Genomic DNA, 23,272 nt, shown 5'->3' on the forward strand with positions numbered 1-23,272 from the left:
AAAAGTGAGCCAGGGCCAGCCTCTCTAGGGTCTTCGTGATGTGTGAGATCAGGGCCACTGGACGGTAGACATTCAAGATTTTTGGTTGGCTCTTCTTGGGTACTGGGACCACACACAATTGGGACCCTTTCCAGGCTGAGATTCAGATTGAAAATGCTCTGGAGACTCCACACAGCTGCTCAGCTCACTCTTTCAGGACCTTGGGTTTCGCACCATCCGGTCCCGATGATTTGCCATGTCTGAGTTTCCCCAGAGCCCTTCTCACCTGCTCAGTAGTGAAGGTGAATCTATGATGAGTGGGGAGTAGAGGTGGGGGCTGGGGGAGGTGAAGATTGGGACAATAGCCTTTGTTATGTGGAGGTGTGGATGCTAGATGCAGGGGAAGGAGGATATGTAGACAATGGTAGCCTGCGTTCATCCAAATGTTGAACAGGAGGAGGGGAGGCATTGTTGCACTGGGTGCCTTGACATCAGACTGGGATGCTGAGGGGATGTGAATAGGAGGACAGTTGTCAAACCTATTGAAGAATTGTTTTAACTCATTAGCCCATCCACAGCTGTATTCCGAGGCTCTGCAGCTAGGCTGATTGAAGCCAGTGATGTTCTTCATGCCTCTCCACACCTCCTGTGTACCACTCCACCCTCTTACTGTTGTATTAGCCTTCATGTCCCACATTGGAAATACAAGGATGGAGTTAAAGGGAAAGTGAAAATAAGAAAAGTTAAAAAGGACAACAGAATCAATGGAGTAGAAAGCTCAAGATGAGATCATACAGTATGGCCAAGTGAAATAGGAATTGATATGAAAGGAGAGGGGAGCACCGAATTAAAAGTATTATATATGAATGCACAAAGTATAAGGAATAAAGTAGATGAGCCTGTTGGAAATTGGCAAGTACGATGTTGTGGGAATAACTGAGACATGGCTTCAAGCGGACAGGGCCTGGGAAATGAATATTCAAGAATATACATCTTATTGAAAGGACAGACTGACTGGCAGAGGGGGTGGGGTGGCTCTGTTGGTGAGGAATGATATTCAGTCCCTTGCGAGGGGGGACATAGAATCTGGGGATGTAGAGTCAGTATAGATAGAACTGAGAAATTCTAAGGGTAGAAAGACCCTAATGGGAGTTATCTACAGGCCCCCAAACAGCAGTCTGGATGTAGGGTGTAAGTTGAATGAAGAGTTAAAATTGGCATGTCGCAAAGGTAATACAGTTGTCATGGGGGATTTCAACATGCAGGTAGACTGGGAGAATCAGAATGGTACTGGACCCCAAGAAAGGGAGTTTGTGGAGTGCCTCCGAGATGGATTCTTAGAACAGCTTGTACTGGAGCCTACCAGGGAGAAGGCAATTCTAGATTTAGTGTTGTGCAATGAACCGGATTTGATCAGGGACCTCGAGGTAAAGGAACCATTAGGAGGTAGTGACCATAATATGATATGTTTTAACCTACAATTTGAGAAGGAGAAGGGAAAATCGGATGTGTCAGTATTACAGTTGAACAAAGGGAACTACGAAGCTATGAGGGAGGAGCTGGCCAAAGTTCAATGGAACAATACCCTAGCAGGGAAGACAGTGGAACAAAAATGGCAGGTATTTCTAGGAATAATGCAGAAGGTGCAGGATCGGTTCATTCCAAAGAGGAAGAAAGATCCTAAGGGGAGTAAGGGGCGGCTGTGGCTGATGAGGGAAGTAAAGGGCAGTATAAAAATAAAAGAGAAGAAGTATAACATAGCAAAGATGAGCGGGAAACCGGAGGACTGGGAAGCTTTTAAAGAGCAACAGAAGATAACAAAAAAGGCAATACACCAAGAAAAAATGAGGTACGAAGGTAAACTAGCCAAGAATATAAAGGAGAATAGTAAAAGCTTCTTTAGGTATGTGAATAGCAAAAAAATAGTTAAGACCAAAATTGGGCCATTGAAGACAGAAACGGGTGAATTTATTATGGAGAACAAGGAAATGGCAGATGAGTTAAACAGGTACTTTGGATCTGTCTTCACTAGGGAAGACACAAACAATCTCCCAGATGTAATAGTGGCCAAAGGAACTAGGGTAAAGGATAAACTGAAGGAAAATTATATTAGGCAAGAAACGGTGTTGGATAAACTGTTGAGTCTGAAGGCTGATAAGACCCCGGGACCTGATGGTCTGCATCCCAGGGTACTTAAAGAGGTGGCTCTAGAAATCGTGGATGCATTGGTAATCATTTTCCAATGTTCTATAGATTCAGGAACAGTTCCTGCTGATTGGAGGGTGGCTAATGTTGTCCCACTTTTCAAGAAAGGAGGGAGAGAGAAAACAGGGAATTATAGATTGGTCAGCCTGACGTCAGTGGTGGGAAAGATACTGGAGTCAATTATAAAAGAGGAAATTATGACACGTTTGGATAGCAGTAGAAGGATCAGTCCGAGTCAGCATGGATTTATGAAGGGAAAATCATGCTTGACTAATCTTCTGGAGTTCTTTGAGGATGTAACTATGAAAATGGACAAGAGAGAGCCAGTGGATGTAGTGTACCTGGACTTCCAGAAAGCTTTTGATAAAGTCCCACATAGAAGATTAGTGGGCAAAATTAGGGCACATGGTATTGGGGGCAGAGTACTGACATGGATTGAAAATTGGCTGGCTGACAGGAAACAAAGAGTAGTGATTAACGGGTCCCTTTCGGAATGGCAGGCTGTGACCAGTGGGGTACCGCAAGGTTCGGTGCTGGGACCGCAGCTGTTTACAATATACATTAATGATTTAGATCATATATGTCAAACTCAAGGCCCGCGGGCCTGGAATTATCTTTGGTCCGCGAGATAATATCTAATTACTATTAAAGCTGGCCCCAGTAATCGAAGCGCCTATGGCGTATGATATGGCTAATGCTGAGTTTATTCAGGTACCAGGTTTTCAGGGTTTTTAGTGTTTATTCGGCAGTCTTGCTCGGCAGTCTTCTTCATAAGAAACGGAATTTGTAAAGTGAAACACTTTGTAGTTATAGCAGAGACTGAGACACATGAGAGCAGGCTGAAAAAACGGAGGCAACGAAAGCTGCGTTCGCACGCGTCCGACTGATCCGGCCCGCATGAAGCTGCATTTTGCTCAATCCGGCCCGTGACCTAAAATGATTTTGACACCCCTGATTTAGATGAAGGGATTAAAAGTAACATTAGCAAATTTGCTGATGACACAAAGCTGGGTGGCAGTGTGAAGTGTCAGGAGGATGTTATGAGAATGCAGGGTGACTTGGACAGGTTTGGTGGGTGGACAAATGTATGGCAGATGCAGTTTAATGTGGATAAATGTGAGGTTATCCACTTTGGTGGCAAGAACAGGAAGGCAGATTACTATCTAAATGGAGTCAGGTTAGGAAAAGGGGAAGTACAACGAGATCTAGGTGTTCTTGTACATCAGTCAATGAAAGCAAGCATGCAGGTACAGCAGGCAGTGAAGAAAGCTAATGGCATGCCGGCTTTTATAACAAGAGGAATTGAGTGTAGGAGTAAAGAGGTCCTTCTGCAGCTGTACAGGGCCCTGGTGAGACCCCACCTGGAGTATTGTGTGCAGTTTTGGTCTCCAAATTTGAGGAAGGACATTCTTGTTATTGAGGGAGTGCAGCGTAGGTTCACAAGGTTAATTCCTGGAATGGCGGGACTGTCATATGTTGAAAGATTGGAGCGACTGGGCTTGTATACACTGGAATTTAGAAGGATGAGAGGGGATCTGATTGAAACATATAAGATTATTAAGGGATTGGACACACTGGAGGCAGGAAGCATGTTCCCGCTGATGGGTGAGTCCAGAACTAGAGGCCACAGTTTAAAAATAAGGGGTAGGCCATTTAGAACAGAGATACGGAAAAACTTTTTCACCCAGGGAGTGGTGGATATGTGGAATGCTCTGCCCCAGAAGGCAGTGGAGACCAAGTCTCTGGATGCATTCAAGAGAGAGTTAGATAGAGCTCTTATAGATAGTGGGGTCAAGGGATATGGAGAGAGGGCAGGAACGGAGCACTGATTGTGTATGATCAGCCATGATCACAGTGAATGGCGGTGCTGGCTAGAAGGGCTGAATGGCCTACTCCTGCACCTACTGTCTATTGTCTATTGTCTATTGTTCACACTGCCTGTACCATCACGACTGGGTGCCCACTATTCCATCCCTGCGCGCAATCCATATTGTTCCCTCTCTGTCGCTCGCTCATCAGAGGAAGAAGTGTGGGAGTCCACATGATCCACCACCTCCAAGTCACACACTATGGTTAGAACATAGGATATTACAGCACAGTACAGACCTTTCAGCTAGTTAGGGTGTATTCTGGAGTTATGGAATATAACAAATATTAATTTCAACAGCAATCAGTCTTCAGATTTGAATGTGGATTGCAGATTGAATTTAAAATGAAGCTCAGAACAATGGTCTTCTTGGAGCTGGAGATTGGGGTGGATTACAAACCAGGAAGCACCTCATTGACCTGAAATGCCTGCAAATGCATGAACACAGCTAGGAGACAGTAGTGATTAACATTCTTTCTAAGGACTCTGGAGTGTTAGTGTGAAGATCTTGGTGTTTGAAAATTATATGCAACTTAAAGGAAGCATTGTCAACCCAAAGTATTGAAACTGCATTGAGTTACCTTTGATCTTAAGGGTATAAAAATATGATGCACTTTGCGTTTAGGAGCCTCTTCTTCCAAGAGTATCTCCAGTATGATGCTTGCTTGTTTTGCTGAATAAAGACATCTATATTGCCAGCTTCAGCGTCTTTCCAGTGACTTTGTTCACAGTCACAACACAGTCCATGATGTTGTGCCAACATTTTAAACAACTCTGACATCAATCTAACCCTTCCTTCCCACTTATCCCTCTGTTTTAGCATCATCCACTAAGAGTTACTTAAATGTACCTAATGTATCAGCCTCTACCACCTCCACTGATAAGGCATTCCATGCACCCACTACTCTCTGTATAAAAAAAAATCTACCTCTGACATCCATCCTGCACTTTCCTCCAATCATCTTAAAAATATGTCCCTTGTTTTAGCCATTTCCACCCTGGGAAAAAGTACCTGGCTCTCCAGTCAATCTATGCTTCCTATCATCTTATATACTTCTTTCAAATCACCTCTTATCCTCATTCTCTCCAAAGAGAAAAGCCTTAGGTTGTTCAACCTATCAACACGTTTTCTTAACCAGGCATCGTCCTGGTAAATCTCCTCTGTATGCTCTCTAAAGCATACACATCCATCAGATTTCAAAGTTCAAAGTAAATTTAGTATTGAAGTACAGATATGTCACCATATACAACCCTGAGATTCATTTCCATGAGGGCATACTTAGTATTTCCAAGAACCATAATGGAAGCAATGAAAGACTGGACCCAACAGGGCAGGCAAACAGTCAATGTGCAGATGTAAAATAAATAAGTCAATAAATACACAATAAATATTAATACAAAGATGAAGAGTCTTTGAAAGTGAGTCCATAGGTTGTGGGAACAGTTCAGTAAAGGTGCAAGTGAAGTTGAATGAATTTATTCCTACTGGTGCAAGAGCCTGATGATTGAGTGGTAATAACTGTTGCTGAACCTGGTATGTGAATCTTGAGGCTCCTGTACCTTCTTCCTGATGGCAGCAGCAAGAAGAGAGCATGTCCTGGGTGGTGGAGATCCCTGATGATCGATGCTGCTTTCCTGCGACAACACTCTATGTAAATATGCTCAGTGAAGGAGAAGGCTTTACCCATGATGGGCTGGGCTGAATCCACTACTTTTTCTAGTATTTTCTGTTCAAGGGTATTGGTGTTTCTATACCAGTGATGCAACCAGCCAATATACTATCCACTGCACATCTATAGAAATTGTCAAAGCATTAGATGTCATGCCGAATCTTCACCAACTTCTCAGCAAGTAGAGGTACTGCTATGCTTTCTTTGTAATTGCACTTGCATGCCAGGCCCAGAACAGGCCCTCTGAAATGACAGCACTGAGGAGTTTCTGTTGGAATTCCTTGAAGAAATAACAAGCAGGATAGAGAAATGAGAACTGATTGATGTTGTGTACTTGGATTGTCAGAAGGCTTTTGACAAGGTGCTACACCTGAGGCTGCTTAACAAGCTTTGAGCCCATGGTGTTATGGGAAAGATTCTGACATGGATAAAGTAGTGGCTGATTGGCAGGCATGAAAAATGGGAATAAAGGGAACATTTCCTGATTGGCTGCCAGTGACTAGTGGTGTTCCACAGACGTCTGTGTGGGGACTGATTGTTCTTATGTTATATATGTCATTGATTTGGATGTTGGAGTTGATGACTTTGTTGCAAAGTTTGCAGACAATATGAAGATAGATGGAGGGGCAGGTAGTTCTGATGAAGTAGAGCGGATACAGAAGGACTTAGACAGATTAGAGAATGGGCAAAGAAGTGGCAAATAGAATACAGTGTCAGGAAGTGTATGGTCATGCACTTTGGTAGAAGAAATGAAAGGTTGACTATTTTCTAAATGGTGAGAAAATACAAAATTCTGAAGCACAACAGGACTTGGGAATCCTTGTGCAGGATTCTCTAAAGGAAAATTTGGAGGTTGAGTTTGTAGTGAGAAAGGCAAATGCAATGTTAGCATTAATTTCAAGAGGACTAGAATATAAAAGCAGGATGTAATGTTGAGACTTTATAGAGCAATAGTAAGGCCTCATTTGGAGTATTGTGAGCATTTTTGGGCCTCTTATCTTAGGAAGGATGTGTTGAAACTGGAGAGGTTCCCTACCATCAGGCAGGAGGTACCATAGCATTAGGACAAAAGCTGTTAGGATGAGAAACAGCTTCTTTCCACAGGCCATTAGACTATTGAACTCCCTGTCACTATCCAGGTCTCATCATGTATGAAGTACCAGCAGTGTTATATTGTTTACTTTTTAATGAATCGGAATCAGAATCAGGTTTATTATCACCGGCATGTGACGTGAAATTTGTTAACTTAGCAGCAGCAGTTCAATGCAATACATAATCTAGCAGAGAAAAAATAATAATAATAAATAAACAAGTAAATCAATTACATATATTGAATAGATTTAAAAACATGCAAAAACAGAAATAATGTATATTTAAAAAAAGTGAGGTAGTGTCCAAAGATTCAATGTCCATTTAGGAATCGGATGGCAGAGGGGAAGAAGCTGTTCCTGAATCGTTGAGTGTGTGCCTTCAGGCTTCTGTACCTCCTACCTGATGGTTACAGTGAGAAAAGGGCATGCCGTGGGTGCTGGAGGTCCTTAATAAAGAATGCTGCCTTTCTGAGACACCGCTTCCTGAAGATGTCTTGGGTACTTTGTAGGCTAATACCCAAGATGGAGCTGACTAGATTTACAACCTTCTACAGCTCCTTTTGGTCCTGTGCAGTAGCCCCTCCACACCAGACAGTGATGCAGCCTGTCAGAATGCTCTCCACGGTACAACAATAGAAGTTTTTGAGTATATTTGTTGACATGTCAAATCTCTTCAAATTCCTAATAAAGTATAGCTGCTGTCTTGCCTTCTTTATAACTACATCGATATGTTGGGACCAGGTTGGATCCTCAGAGATCTTGACATCCAGGAACTTGAAGCTGCTCACTCTCTCCACATCTGATCCCTCAATGAGGATTGGTATGTGTTCCTTCGTCTTACCCTTCCTGAAGTCCACAATCAGCTCTTTTGTCTTACTGACGTTGAGTGCCAGTTTGTTGCTACGACACCACTCCCCTAGTTGGCATATCTTACTCATGTACATCCTTTCATCACCATGTGAGATTCTCCCAATAATGGTTATATCTTCAGCAAAATGGTATTTGAGCTATGCCTAGCCACACAGTCATGTGTATATAGAGAGTAAAGCAGTAGGCTATGCACCCACCCCTGAGGTGCACCAGTGTTGATCATCAGTGAGGAGGATATGTTATCACCAATCCGCACAGACTGTGGTCTTCTGGTTAGGAAGTCAAGGATCCAATTTCAGTGGCAGGTACAGAGGCCCAGGTTCTGCATCTTTTCAATCAGGATTGTGGGAATGATGGTATTAAATGCTGACCTATAGTCGATGAACAGCATCCTGAGATTGCATCTGCCATTGACCTATTGTGGCAATAGGGAAATTGCAATGAGTCCAGGTCATTGCTGAGGCAGGAGTTCAGTCTAGTCATGACCAATCTCTGAAAATATTTCATCACTGTCGTGAGTGCTACGGGGCAATAGTCATTAAGGCAGCTCATATTCTTCTTCTTAGGCACTGGTATAATTGTTACCTTTTCAAAAGGAGTGGGAACTTCTACCTGTAGCAGTGAAAGATTGAAAATGTCCTTGAATACTCCCACTAGTTGGTTGGCACAGGTTTTCAGGGCCTTACCAGGTACTCCATTGGGACCTTCTGGCTTGCGAGGTTCACTTTCTTTAAAGACATTTGCCTCTGAGACGGAGATGACAGGGTCATCAGGTGCAGCAGGGATCTTCACAGCTGTAGTTGTGTTCCCCCTTTCAAAGTGTGCATAGAAGGCATTGAGTTCATCTGGTAGTGAAGCCACGCTGCCATTCATGCTATTGGGTTTCGCTTTGTAGGAAGTAATGTCTTGCAGACCTTGCCAGAGTTGTTGTGCATCCAATGTCGCCTCCAACCTCGTTCGAAATTGTGTTGCAAATGCACCTTATTATTTATTAACTTATTTGTGGTAATGTTAAGGATGTGAATGATATGTTCTGTGTTTTGCACCTTGGTTTGGAGGTACATTTCGTTTGGCGGTGTACATGTATACAGTTGAACGGCAATAAACTGAACTTGGAACTTGTAAAAAACACATTAAAATGGTGAACCTTCTAGATGATGTGAGTTCTGTCAGTAACCAAGAACCAATTCATTGCCCAGTGAAGTGATGCAGAGAACCAGGATCTGCTGGTCCCACCCAGCAATGGACTGCAGAGAGAAAGAGAGAGAGAGAGAGAGAGCAAAAGCTGCCTGGCCTCTAGGCAAGCTCAAATTCAAGGCCGGACTGGTTAACAGAAGTATCTAAAATATAGGTATTGTTATGTAGGGTCATAGAATGAGGCAGCACAACACACAGCTCAGGTGGTCAGTCCTGAGTAAGGGGCTGGATCCACAACATCACCTGTCCATTTCTCTCCATAGGTGCTGCCCGACCCTTTGAGTTTTGCCCGTTGCCCCAGAACATAGCATCTTGTTCCTGCAATGATGCAGCACAGATTAACTCCATTTGGCCCATCGCTATTATGCTGGGAACAGGGTTACTGCAAGTAACCATGACAAAGCACAAAGCGCCCGAGAGGATTATTCCGGTTTGTCCTCCCGGATGATCACCAGCGGAGAATTAAAAGCACAATCTACCAGTTTATTCGCCTTTGCCTTATATGGTGTCCGTCGGGGGAAGAGTTCGGTTGCGAGAGAGGTTATGTAAATACTGATGTGGGGAGGCGCATTCAGCTTCAGCGCTACCCGCTGTCCTGCGTGAGAGGACATGGTTAAAGAATAGTCCTTATCTTTCTATGATCCCTTCCCGGAGCACTTGGGCTTGACGGTGAAGTGACGAAACATACAAATGGTCGAGCCCGGGATCCGTTAGAGAGGAAACTCCTCCCTTGCTAGCAGACAAACAAGCCCTTCCAACCGCCATGGTCTCATGGATCATTTCTAGACTAGTCGTGTGAGTATTGTAGGTTTTAAGATGTTTTATTCTCTCTCAAATGTTCGCGTTTATTTATTGTCCCTCTGCCGTTTGATACTGCAGCTATAATGGAGTATTGCTTTGTAGTACAGCTCATTAGATGAACGCAGTACGCCCCGACAGAAATATTGTCGCTTTCCTTGTTTATTTAAAATACTCTTTCCTAACCTTCAAGATCTAAGCAACCCCGCCGCAAAGAGGGGTATTATTCTTTGGGTGTCGAGGAATATTTGGGGGGGGGGGGTGTTTCGGCATTTGACAGGTCTATATATAATCACTGAATGAACAACGGTCTCGCGTTACCAACGACCCCAAATTAAATAAATGACAGGAGCCAGGGTCTCCTGTAAATAATAAACACAAGAGGTTCTGCAGGTGCTGGAAGTCCAGAGTAACACACACTGGAAGAACTCAGCAGGTCAGGCAGTATCTAAATTCGGGCGGAGACCCTTCATCATTTTGCTCGTGTTAGTCCTGTAAATAATGGCGTGAATTCTTTAACTGGCCATGTGTCTGAGACAGGCTCCGCGCTGACCGCAGCTTAAAAGGTGTGTGTGAGATCGACCGGTGATATTCTCTGCAAATGTCTTTCAATGATGACTTGGTCTGTGTTCAGAGAAGGAACTGAGTTGTGCGTGGGAGCTGATTCATGTGTTGATACGGAACGCACTGAAATAAAGGCGGTGGATGAGAGACTGAAATTATCGCTGTCTGATGAAAGAAAAACTGGAGTAGGGTAGGGAACGCTCGCTCCTCGCTGCCTCCCATAACCGACAGGCAGGGTCTGGAGCTCTCTGGGCCAGCTGTACAGATCACAGTCGCATTAAACGGTATTTATAATTAGACCGACACGGATCCAGTTTCACTGGCGTGTTCGGTTAGGTCTCAGTGGGTCACAACAGCAGCTGCCGAAGATGGAGGTTGTTATTAAGGCTTATACTCATCTCCAGTGGTGCCCACACCCGTGGTTCGAGGTGAACGTTGCACACTCTAACTGTGTTAAACTATTTGTTCTCTTTTTTGCCCCGAAAAGTTCGTTTTCTTTCTTCCAACGCTCCGGGGAAATCTGAGGCGGGTTTTTACATGTTCCCAATTTTACCTTTCAGTTTTTCTCTGCAAAAAGTCCTTTGGTGGTCAGCCACACCCCTACCCCTCGTCGCCCCTTTCCTCCACATTCTTGCTTCTTATTTTGAGACAATAAACAGGTTGCACGCAATCACTGAGTCTGCTCCAATTGGATTTATTGTTGGGTGTAAACTCGACTGCTCCGTCTGCTCAGGCTGTTTCTTTGTTTTAGTTTTTAATACGATGCTTAAATGACAGCGGTAAATTGCCAGTTTGCAGTGGGGGCGCTTGCGTTGCGGATCTCCGATCCCTGCCTCCCAGTGTCCTCCCCCACCCCACCAAAAAAAGGGAGTAATCCCAACAAGAAATATTGAGATGCAAATGACACTGGAATTAACCCCCTCCCCTCACCCCACTTCGGATGATGTCAGACCTGCTGAGCGTTTAGTCACCTTCGTGAATGCAATTCAAGACCGCTGAAAGAAAGACCTCTACAAACCCAGCAGATCCCAACACAGTACAAACCCACGATACCACAACACAGCACCAAGCCCGGACATTCCCTCTTCTCCCCCTCCGATCAGGCAAAAGATGCAAAAGCCTGAAAGTGCAGCTTCTGCTTCGCTGTTATAGGACTATTGAACGGTTCCCTTGTACCATTAAATGGAATCTTCGCATCACCATCTACCTCGTTATGACCTTGCACCGTTTTAACTGCCCCCACTGCCCTTTCCCTGTAACGGGGACACTTTATTCTGCACTCTGCTATTGTCTTCTTTGTACTACCTTCACGAAATGACCAGTGCGGATGGCATGCAAAACAAAGTTTGTCATTCTGTGAAAATAATAAACTATCGTATCAATTTAACAATTTAATTCCAATATAGTATCATATAAATTTTGGAAATTAAATTTGGTCCAAGTTTGAATAATAAGCCAATTTACCTATTGGATCCTAACATATGCCAGACTCACCAGGGCCCCAACACAGCACAATCTGACCAGGCCCCAATACAGCATGGACCCACCATGCATTAATGCAGCACAAAAATGCAAGGCCTCCACACGGCATAAACCCACCATGTTCCGACACTGTATCAGCACACTGGATCCCAGCAAGGCGTACACCAACCGAATCACAACACAAACCAACCAGATCCCAATATTACAACACTCCCACAGTGCTGTTCGAGATGGAGTTTCTGGACTAGACTATGCTATTTCTGAAAAGAGTATGGGATAAAATGGGTAAGTGCTGGGAAGTGAGCCCTGGTGAGGTGGGTTAGAAGGCTCGGGCTTTGAATCACTGAGTAGGCTAATGAGTTGGAAGCTGTAGTCCAGTGTACTGTACAATAATGAACGCAAAAATAGTTAAGGTAGCTTATCCATGGTCTATTGTTTAGAAGACGCATCTATGAAGGGCAGCAACAGAACACTTGGAGAAACCTGAAGCAACTTCCTTCAATAAATAATATAGAATATAGAACACTGCAATACATTACAGGTCTTTTGTCTCGTGACGTTTTGCCAGCCTTTTAACCTACTCCAAGGTCATTGTAAACCCTTCCCTCCTACATTGCCCTCTATTTTTCTACCTTCCTTGAACTTACCTAAAAGGTTCTTACATGGCTTTAGTCTATTTGCCTCTACCTCTACTGTTGGCAGGGCGTTCCACCCATCCACCACTCTCTGTGTAAAAGACCTGTAAGATCCCACAGTTCCTTCACACCACTGAGGATCCCGCCATCAACCATGTGTTGTTGAGATCACTTCTTAAATATTGTGTACTGTTGTGGCTGCTTTACATAAAGAAGCATATTCCTATGACAGGGAGTTCCAGAAGGTTTGGCTTTCAGGGGTGGTGGGACTTTCAGATGAGGAGACATTGAAGAGTCTAGGGTTGTATTCTCCGGTGTTTAAGGTGGAGGTTGACAGATTCTTGATAAGTCAGGGCGTGAAAGATTACAGGGAGAAGGTGGGAGAATGGGGTTGGGAGGGAAATGGATCAGCCATGATGGAATGGCCAGCAGACTCGATGAGCTGAATGGCCCAATTCTGCACCTATGTATTCTGGTCTTAAAGTTAAAAGATATTGAATTGAATTATCTTTATTCTCATTATCCATAGGTACATTGAAACTCTGTTTGGCTTCCTCTCAGGCAATCAAACAAAGCGGTAGATAAAAACAAGACAGTAATAGAAAAACGGTATTAATTAGATAAGTAGCAGAAAATAAGTTGCAGCAGCACCAGAATGTCACAGTAATGCACAAAGTGCCGTTAGTGCAAGTATTTGAGTCCTTGTGTGTGCTCACAGTTTCAATCGTTGCTCTGTGGGAGTGGTGTGATGGAGGCCACAGCTCTGGGGTAGAAGCTGTTCCTCAGTCTATTTGTTCGGGCCTTTAGTGTCCTGGCTTTTCAAGTCAAGTCAAGTCACTTTTATTGTCATTTCAACCATAACTGCTGGTACAGTACATAGTAAAAATGAGACAACATTTTTCAGGACCATGGTGTTACATGACGCAGTACAAAAACTAGACTGAACTACGTAAAAAAACAACACAGAGAAAGCTACACTAGACTACAGACCTACACAGGACTACATAAAGTGCACAAAGACAGTGCAGGCATTACAATAAATAATAAACAGGACAATAGGGCAAGGTGTCAGTCCAGGCTTCGGGTATTGAGGAGTCTGATAGCTTGGGGGAAGAAACTGTTACATAGTCTGGCCGAATGCTTCGGAGTCTTTTCCCAGACGGCAGGAGGGAGAAGAGATTGTATGAGGGGTGCATGGGGTCCTTCATAATGCTGTTTCCTTTGCGGATGCAGCATGTAGTGTAAATGTCCGTGATAGCAGGAAGAGAGACCCCGATGATCTTCTCAGCTGACCTCACTATCCGCTGCAGGGTCTTGCGATCCGAGATGGTGCAATTTCCGAACCAGGCAGTGATGCAGCTGCTCAGGATGCTCTCAATACAACCCCTGTAGAATGTGATGAGGATGGGGGGTGGGAGATGGACTTTCCTCAGCCTTTGCAGAAAGTAGAGACGCTGCTGGGCTTTCTTTGCTATGGAGCTGGTGTTGAGGGACCAGGTGAGATTCTCCGTCAGGTGAACACCAAGAAATTTGGTGCTCTTTACGATCTCTACAGAGGAGCCGTCGAGGGGGAGTGGTCGTCTCTGTGCCCTCCTGAAGTCAACAACCATCTCTTTTGTTCAAATTAAGAGACAGGTTGTTGGCTCTGCATCAGTTGCTGGACAGCAGCGGGTCAAACGGGGAGTGGCCCTGGTGTATGGTGCCTCTGGTTATGCTGATTGCTTTCCTCCTGCGTCTGCTGGAATATATGGTGTCCAGTCTTGGGAGCTCCATCCTGACAATTCACTGGGCCGCCTTCAGCACGCGATGCAGGTCCATGGAAGGCTGCAGTGGGCAGTGCACTGAGATGAGGAGATAATTCTTCACTCAGATGGTGGTGAATTTTTGGAATTCTCCGCCCCAAGGGGCCCAGGAGGCTGAGTCACCGGCTTATTGGTCTTTTGCACTATTAATGTATTTTATAATTTACAGTAATTTTTATGTGTTGACCGGTCACAAAACAACAATTTTCACAATGGACGCCGATGATAATGGAGTTGATTGTGATTCTGACAAATATTCTACTGGAGGAACTCAGCGGGTCAGAGGGAGGAAAGGTACTGCCGACGTTTCGAGTCAAATCGCTGAGTCAGGACTGGACCTGCAACGTAAACGTTTTAAGGGAAGGGCCTGGTTTCGTGTGTACATGCCGATGACTGGGTTTTATCTGCGCGCATTGATCAGGACAGCCGCGGGACGGACTGAGAGATCAGACTTCCCTGCAGTTGTTGCTGCATCTGCCGAAGCAGAGCGAGTCCAGGTCTGGACAAGCATTTCAGTGTACCAAGTGCCTCGCAGGGCACCTCTCCAAATCCAAAAACCACCCCAATTCTTCCCTAATAACAAAACAGTCCAAATATATCCCATGCGTCTGAGAAGAAACCAAATGCCCCGAAGTAATGATGGAGTTGAGAGATGGAGGTTTTAAAACTGGCAACGTCGCGGCTGGACGAGATGTATTGATCGGCCAGTTCCCGGCAGTGGGCGTGAATACTCCGCACTGACAAGGGATGAGGATGCTGTGTCTTCGCCGGGAAACTGGGCGTGGCTGTAAGCAGACCATCCAAACAGCACCGCCTTACGAGGCGTTTTCATCGACTGCTCAGCAGATGTTTAACTGGGAAGGAGTCCTCTATTATTTCAGTATTTGCTTTCACTAGGCTCTGCATGATAAGGGTGGAAACGGCAGTTCGCCTCGCTTCCCCTTTCTGCATCTCGCCGGGACGCTAATAGCCGCTCAGGCGTCTCGAGATGCCCTCTCATGGTGGCTGCTTCCTATGTACGGGGTCTTGGTGGCGAACCGCGGACCAATACACTCAGGTGGATGAAAGGGGATGGTAAGGGCAGGAGAAGTGGAAGCAGGTGTTTGTGAAAGGCTGCTGGACCCTGTGGTGCCGTTCTCTGAGCTGGGGTCAAATTCTGAAAGAAGGCGCTTGGGGGCGTTCCGCAGAGGCCTTTGTTGGCAAAGGGAGTCGAAGTGATCAAATGGATGGATTTGATCTCCTGTCTCTGGTATCCCCTCAAACTCACACCATGATCCTCTCCTAGTTCTCGTGGTGGCCAGCATGGCTGCGTAGTGGGTAGTAAGTAGTAGGAATAGACCTCTGTCGGCCCAGGGACGGCCATGGATCGACAGATACACACATTGCTGGAGGAACTCAGCAGGCCAGGAAGCATGTATGGAAAAAGAGTACAGTTGACATTTCTGGCTGAAACCCTTGGATATTGCGTTCTGGCTGTCTAGATAGCAAGCCTGAGCAGTCCCCCTCTCCACGCGTCCCATGACCCCAAAGGGACGGCAGAAACGGATGCTGTTTGGCACCAGTGGCGTCACAGGAATGGCCAGTCAGCATTGAGCTCAATGTAGGACTGCCTTAGGGAGTCCAGCTCCGGATTTTTCCCTGGGAGTTCACTCCCGAAGCCTTCCCCATGAGCATTGTATAAATGCAAGGCAGCAGAGGTTCGAGATCAGTTTGCCCTCTCTTAGATGTACTGCCAACCACAGCTGAGAAGCCTCGTCTGCTCAAAGCGACTGGTTTTAAGGCGCCCCTTCTCCTATCAGTAGAAACGGTTCCGCCGGGCTTAGTAGCTAAGCCACATGCGAAGGCCAGGAGCTAGACTGGGTTGTTAAGAGACTGTTTGAGACGTGCGCCATTGGGAGCGTTTAATAGATAGTTGGAGCTACTAGTTCCAGTCGAGACGCTATCTCTACTTCCAGCCCCGGCTATAACAATTTAAGGAATTGTAACGCTTTAAGGCACCAGCAATCATGGTTCAGTTCCTGCTGCTGTCTGTAAGGGGTTTGTACATTTACTCCGTGACTGCGTGGGTTTCCTCTCACATTCCAAAAATCTGCGGGTTATGCTTAGTGAGTTGTAGGGAGGGGCATGCTATGTTGGCTGGAAGAAGCAAGGCGAAACACATTGGCTGTCTCCACCCAGCACATCCTCGGACTTTGTTGGTCACTGATGCAAAAAATGTATCTCACCGTATGTTTTGATGTACATGTGACAAATAAAGCTAATCTCTCTTTAATCGAAACATCATCCATAAACACCAATGCAAACCACAGGAAAACACTGGCAACACTCATTTTATATTTCCTTATGACATGGAAATATTCGGAGACACGGAACTCTCTCTCTGTGTCTCTGTCTCTGTTTCTATGTCTCAGTCTCTCTCTCTGTCTCTGTCTCTATGTCTGTCTGTCTCTCGCTCTATGTCTGTCTGTCTGTCTGTCTCTCTAACCCCAGTGTGGGAATGCCTTCACCAGAAGTACTGCAATGGCTGCCATGGGCCCTTCCCAATGGTAATAAGTAATGGTTATGCCAGTGCTACCTAGATCGCTAAAATAAATAGGTGGAAAATGCCCAAGGTCTCTAGTCACCTTAGCGCATGGCATGATTGAACCACCTAGGACGTGTCCTTTTCCTACTGCTACAATCAGGGAGGAAGGACAGGAGCCTAAAGACCCACGCTCAAGAGTTTTGGAACAGTTTCTTCGCCCTTGCCATCAGATCTCTGAATGGTTCATGAACCCATGAACACTAATTACCTCAGTATTTTGTTCTCTCTTTGCACTACTTATTTTTAATGTATTTCTTATCCTACTTACAGTAGTTCTTTATGTATTGCACTGCTGCACAAAACAACAAATTAAATCAGTGACAATAAACTCAGTTCTGATTGGGAATACTTAAATGGTAGAAACCCAAGGCAGTGTCCCTGAGCTCAGCAACCTTGGCTAAGGGCATGCTACGTAGTGGCAAGCGCCTTCCTTCAGAGAGGATTTAATTCAATTCAAGTTTAATTGTCATTCAACTGTACATGAATACCCATGAATACAGCCAAACAAGACAGCTTATGCTGAGGCCAAGGTGCAAAACACAATACTAATAATCACATAGCACAAAGCACACATAGCACATACAGGACAGCAAGCACGTAGAGGTATTGGTAAGACACGGTCGCGCAATAAAAAAGTCCAGACTCAAGACACAATAGAGCTTGTCTTCTGCCAAGTGAACACTGGGGGGCAGCACTGACTCCAGCCTGGATGCTGTGCCACACTTCCCCCGGTGGGGCGCACCAGTTCCAACGCCTCCCTCCTGGCGGCTGTTAACAGACAACTCTGTGGCTTGAGGCCTAGTCCTTGCACATACAATTTTGACAAGCACATATAGAATATCAGTAAAATATAACCGTCTTCTCTCACAGCTGGATGTAAAGTATCCCAGTGCAGTATTTCAAGCAAGTACTGAGCAGTCCAGATCTTGACCATTTTGTTTTTGGTCACAATAAACATCAGAAAAGTAAATTATCTGGAGAGGAACAGACGTAAATTCATGAAGTGTTCCACATTATATGGGGTGGCACATTAGTGTGGCAGTCAGCATAATGCTAATATGGCACTAGCTGTAAGGTCGGGTTTCAATTCCCACTGCTCTCTGTATGGAGTTTGAACAGTCTCCGCATGACTGCTTGGGTTTCCTCCGGGTGTCCAGTTTCCTCCCACATTCCAAAGAAATATGGTTAGGGTTAGTAAGTTATGTGTCGGAAGCACTGCCGTCTAGTAGATCCTCAGTGATTTGATTTGGCGCAAATGACACATTTCACTTTATGTTTCAAAGTGCATGCGACAAATAAAGCTAATCTCTCATCTTTTAAGTGCTGAAGGAACTTGGAAAGTCAGGCAGGATCTATGAGGGGAAACAAATTGTCGACACTCCGGGCTTATTTCCACCATTGATGCTGCCTGACTTGCTGAGTTCCTTCAACACTTTGAGTCTGTGTTGCTCAAGATTTCTGCGTCTGCAGAATCTGTTGTGTCTGAAGTTATCTGGCGATCTGATGTTTTCTGACGGCTACTTATGGGAACTTGCTGTGTACAAACTGGCTGCTATGCTTCCAATGTGGAAATGGTGACTCCATTTCAAAAAGTACTTTATTGGCTTTAAAGGGCATGGGAGAAGCTGTGGTTGTAAACGTTGCTGAAGAACTGCAGACCTTTCCTCCAGGGAAGCCAATGTACTGTCACTGCCAACTGTCAACTAGAGTAGACATTCAGCAGTGCTTTTAGTGTGATAACCAAATACAATATACAGCCGGCTCTAATAGCATGGGCTGGTAGGAATACAATAGCTGTTGCTGTGCAATAACTAGATCACACAGTGTCATACTCTGCATTGACTACTCACTGAGTCATAGAGAAGTACACCGCAGAAACAGGCCCTTCAGCCCATCTATCCATGTCAAAACCATTTAAACTGCCTTCTCCCATCGACCTGCATTGGGACCACAGCCCTCCATGCCCCTACCATCTATGTACCTATCCAGACTTCTCTTAAACTTTGAAACCGAGCTCACATGCACCACATGTGTTGGCAGCTCATTCCAAATTCAAACAACTTTCTGAATGAAGATCCACCTCATGTTCCCCTTAAACCTCTCACCTTTCACCCTTAACCTGTGACCTCTGGTTGTAGTCCAGCCTAACCCCAATGGAAAAAGCTTTCTATACCCTTCATAATTTTGTATACCTCCATCAGATCTCCTCTCAATCTTCTGCGTTCTAAAGAATACAGTCCTAACCTATTAAATCTATCTTTATAACTCAGGTCCTCCAGACCCGGCAACATCCTTCTAAGTTTTCCATGTACTCTTTCAAGCTTGTTTACATCTTCCCTGTAGATGGGTGACCAAAACTGCACTCAGTATTCCAAAACAGGCCTCACCAACAGCTTTGTATCACCAATATCTTACTACAATGTTGAAAGTACTTGACAGGTTCAGAAGCTTCTGTGGTGAGAGAAACAGGGTTAACATTTCAGGTCAATAATATTTTATCATAATTGTCATTCATCTTTAAGCAGCACCTCACGAGTCCAGGACCTGTAAGAGTGAAGGGTAAACTTGGCAAGTTTTGGGAACCTTGGCTGACATGAGATATTCAGACTATAGTCAAGAAAAAAAATATATCAGGTTTAGAAGTTCAGGGATGAGAGTATCCCTTGATGGCTATGATTAAGAGTATTCTTAGAGGGAAATCAGGAGGGTAAAGAAGGTAGACATAGATCTGGCAGGTAGGGTAAAGAAAATCTCAAGAGGTTCCACAGCTATATTAAGAGTAAAGGAGAGAGTAGATCCTCTGAAAGATCAGCAGGGCCACGTATGTCGCAAGCCAGTGAGATTTTTAATAAACATTTCTCCTCCGTGTTTACTGACGAGAAAATCATAGTTACTTAAAAGGTAAGTGAAACAAGTGAATATGTTTTAAAGAACATTTGTATTACAGGGAGAAGGTACATATTTGCAGCTTTACAGAGCATTAAGGAGGATAAGTCCACAGGGCCTGCCCAAGTGCACCATCAGATTTTGTTGAAAGGCAAGGGAGGAAATTGTGGTGGGCCTTACAGAAATACTTGCTTTATTGTCAGACTCCAGTTAAGTTCCTGAATACTGGAAGGTTGCTGATGTAAGTCTGTTGTTTAAGAAGGATGGAAAGGGCAAGCCAGGGATCTACAGGCAGGTCAACCTGATATCAGTAGTGGGGGAATTATTGGAGGGAATTCTGAGGGACAGGATCTACCAGCATTTGTAAATACCGAATCTGATTAGGAGGAGTTAATATGACTTGCACGTAGAAAATTTGTGTTTGATGTGTTTCTTGGAATTTTTTGGAGGTAACCAGAAAGATAGATGAGGGTAGCGCAGTAGATATTCTCTGTGTGGACCTTTAGTAAAGCCTTCAATGAGGTCACACACCTTGAGGCTGATCTAGATGGTCAAGTCCCAGGAACTTAGAGAGAGCTAGTAAGATGAATTAAAAATTAGCTTGGTGGTTGGAAGCAGAGGATAGTGGGTGAGTGTTGTTTCTTCGAATGGAGGCTGGTGACTCGCGGTGTGCTGCAGTTATGGGCACTTGCTATTGATACTTCATGTAAATGTTAGTCTGTGAATGCACAGAGCTTGATCAGTCAGTTTGCAGATGGCATAAAATTAGGAGGTATTGTTGAGAATGAAGAAGGTTATCAAAGATTACAGGGGGGATCTTGATCCGTCAGTGAAGTGGGCTGAGAAATGGCAAATGGATTTTAATACAGATGAGTGTGAAGTGGTCCATTTTAGAAAATCAAACCAGCTTAGGACTTATATTATGACTAGTAGGCGCCTAGAGAGGGACCTCAGAGTACAAGTCCGGAATTCATTGAAAGTGGCATCACAAGTAGACAGGGTGGTAAAAAAGACAATTAGTACACTAGTTTGCTTCAGTCAGGGCATAACAGTACTTTATAGCTAGGCCACCTAAGAGTTTTGCACAGTCATTTTATGTATTACACTGTACTGCTACTGCTGCAAAAACAAAATGTCATGACTTGTGAGTGATGATAAGCCTGATTCTGAATTAGATCTCTGTTGTGGACTGAGAGTGGGAAGATGGGAAGAGGGCAGGGAGAGGGAATCATGATTGGGAAAAGGGGAAGGCAGAAGGGAGGGAGTGGGAAGTAACAGAAAGACATGCTCTAATGATCAATTAACCAATTGTTCGGAATCAAATGACCTTGCCTGGTGTCTCAGTGCTGGATGTGTCTGCAACAATGCCAACACCCCACCCATGGCACTACTTCTCTGTCACCTGTCCCACATTCCTACCGTGACATTCCACCCTTGTCGTTCCCAGTGTCCTTTGCTCCTGCCAGATTTACAAACTCGCTCTTGACTCCATGTAAAGTACTGTGCAAAAGTCTTAGGCATCCTAGCTGTATATATGGACCTAAGACTTTTGCACAGCATTGTGGGGATAGGAGATGTGGCATTTATGTTGCAGTTCTACACTATAAGTCATTGGTGAGACCTCACTTGGAATATTGTGAGCAGCTTTGGGCCCCTTATTTTACAATGATGTGCTGAAACTGGAGACGGTTCAAAGGAGGTTCACAAAAACAATTCCAGGATTGAATGGCTTGTCACATGAAGAGCGTTTGATGGTTCTGGGTCTGTATTCGCTGGAATTCAGAAGAATGAGGGGTGACCTCATTGAAACATATCAAATGGTGAAAAGCCTTGATAAAATGGATGTGGAGATGATGTTTCCTGTGATGGGAGAGTCTGAGACCAGAGGACACAGCCTCAGAATAGAGGGGCGTCCTTTTAGAACAGAGATCAGGAGGAATTTCTTTAGCCAGAGAGTGGTGAATCTGTGGAATTTGTTGCCACAGGCAGCTGTGGAGGCCAAGTTTTTATGTGTATTTAAGGCATAAATTGATAGATTCTTGATTGGTCAGGGCATTAAGGGACACGGGGGGGTAAAGCAGGAGATTGGGGCTGAGAGGAAAAATGGATCAGCCATGATGAAATGGCACAGCAGACTCGATGGGCCAAATGGCCTAATTCTGTTCCTATACAGTATCTTATGGTCTCATGGTCTTATGGAAATTAGAGAGGAGATTTTATAGCGACTCACTAAATGCTTTCATCTCAACAGACTGAAAATGTCTGAAAGAGCAATGTTTGTACCTGCATGATTGGACACGGACATGCCATGTGGTTCAGTTTATTTTTCCACTGTTTGTTTTTCATTGCTAATTAATGTTGTACATTTTAACAAATACCGAAGGCCTTTTTATTCTCATATGTAGGAATGCACATCGTGAACAATGCCTGTGTTCATTACCTGTGGTGAACTACCTTGTTGAACCACTGTCGAGGTGTCTCTGACCCCCCTCCACCCCTCCCACCAACAATTAAAACCATCTTCGTTTTAGCCAGACAACTCTCCAGTCAATGGAGTGTTCGCTTTGATTACCATTGAATGTAATTAATTAGGGCTTCTTGCTATCACTCAGTCAAATTTCTCTTTCCTTTACATATTTATAGTACGTATGGCATAGATTTGTCTCCTTAAATCCATGCTAGATCTTAGAGCAATCCTGCCTCCCCACTCCCCAATTATTTCACAGTAACATTCTCTCTCAATTTATAAACAAAAGAAAGTCCGCAGATGCTGGAAATCCAAGCAACACGCACAAAATGCTGGAGGAAGTCAGCATCTATGGAAAAGAGTATAGCCCACATTTCGGGCCGAGACCTTTTGGCAGGACACACAAGGTGACAGGTGAAACTCGGAGGGGGAGGAATGAGGTAAAAAGCTGCAAAGCTGATTGGTGAAAGAGACAGAAGGCCATGGAAGAAAGCAAGGGGGGGGGGGAGCACCAGAGGGAGGCAATAGGCAGGCGAGGAGATAAGGTGAGGGGGGAGAAAGGGGATGGGAAATGGTGAAGGGGGTGGGGCATAACTGGAAGTTTGAGAAATGCCACCAGGTTGGAGGTTGCCCGAACGGAATATAAGGTGTTGTTCCTCATCATGACAGTGGAGGAGGCCATGGATAGACATATCGGAATGGGAATGGGAAAGTGGAATTAAAATGGACGGCCACTGGGAGATCCTGCTTGTTCTGGTGGTTGAAGTGTAGGTGCTCAGCGAAGCGGTCTCTCAATCTACATACAAGAGGCCATACTGGAACACTGGACACACTATGACCCCAAATGACTCACAGGTGAAGTGTCGCCTCACCTGGAAGGACTGTTTAGGGCCCTGAGGAGGTGTAGGGGCAGGTGTAGCACTTGTTCTGCTTTTTCCTCTCAATGTGTAATTCCCTTTTGATTCTCCTGCCTCCTCCTACTCCAAGAGTAATTTGTCAGCACAAATGAAACCAGATCATTCTGACTCATAGAGCATGTGGGGTCTTGCCAACAAGTCAAGTCATGGTCTGTGCCAATCAACAAGAACCAATGGAGCTATCTCCACTAACCAGCACTTAGTCTGTATCCTATAACATCACACTTCTTAAATGTAGTGAGATTATCTGCCTCCACC

At 44.7% G+C, this 23,272-nt stretch overlaps 1 protein-coding gene across 9 annotated transcripts in view; it reads left to right on the forward strand.

Moving 5' to 3' along the window:
* Window positions 1-9,226: 9,226 nt before the first annotated feature.
* LOC140726183 (receptor expression-enhancing protein 1-like) overlaps window positions 9,227-23,272 on the forward strand; it is an 88,289-nt gene continuing 74,243 nt past the window's right edge. For 2 of the 9 annotated variants that reach the window (XM_073042201.1, XM_073042203.1), the window contains exon 1: window positions 9,227-9,674. In XM_073042201.1, the coding sequence (XP_072898302.1) occupies window positions 9,643-9,674 (32 nt within the window). In that variant the 5' untranslated portion in view covers window positions 9,227-9,642. The remainder of the gene's footprint in view (window positions 9,675-23,272) is intronic. The other 7 variants (XM_073042207.1, XM_073042206.1, XM_073042204.1 and 4 more) reach the window with 6 other exon arrangements.

This window comes from Hemitrygon akajei, chromosome 4 (genome assembly GCF_048418815.1).
Source record: "Hemitrygon akajei chromosome 4, sHemAka1.3, whole genome shotgun sequence".
In the NCBI taxonomy this organism is placed as follows: domain Eukaryota; kingdom Metazoa; phylum Chordata; class Chondrichthyes; order Myliobatiformes; family Dasyatidae; genus Hemitrygon; species Hemitrygon akajei.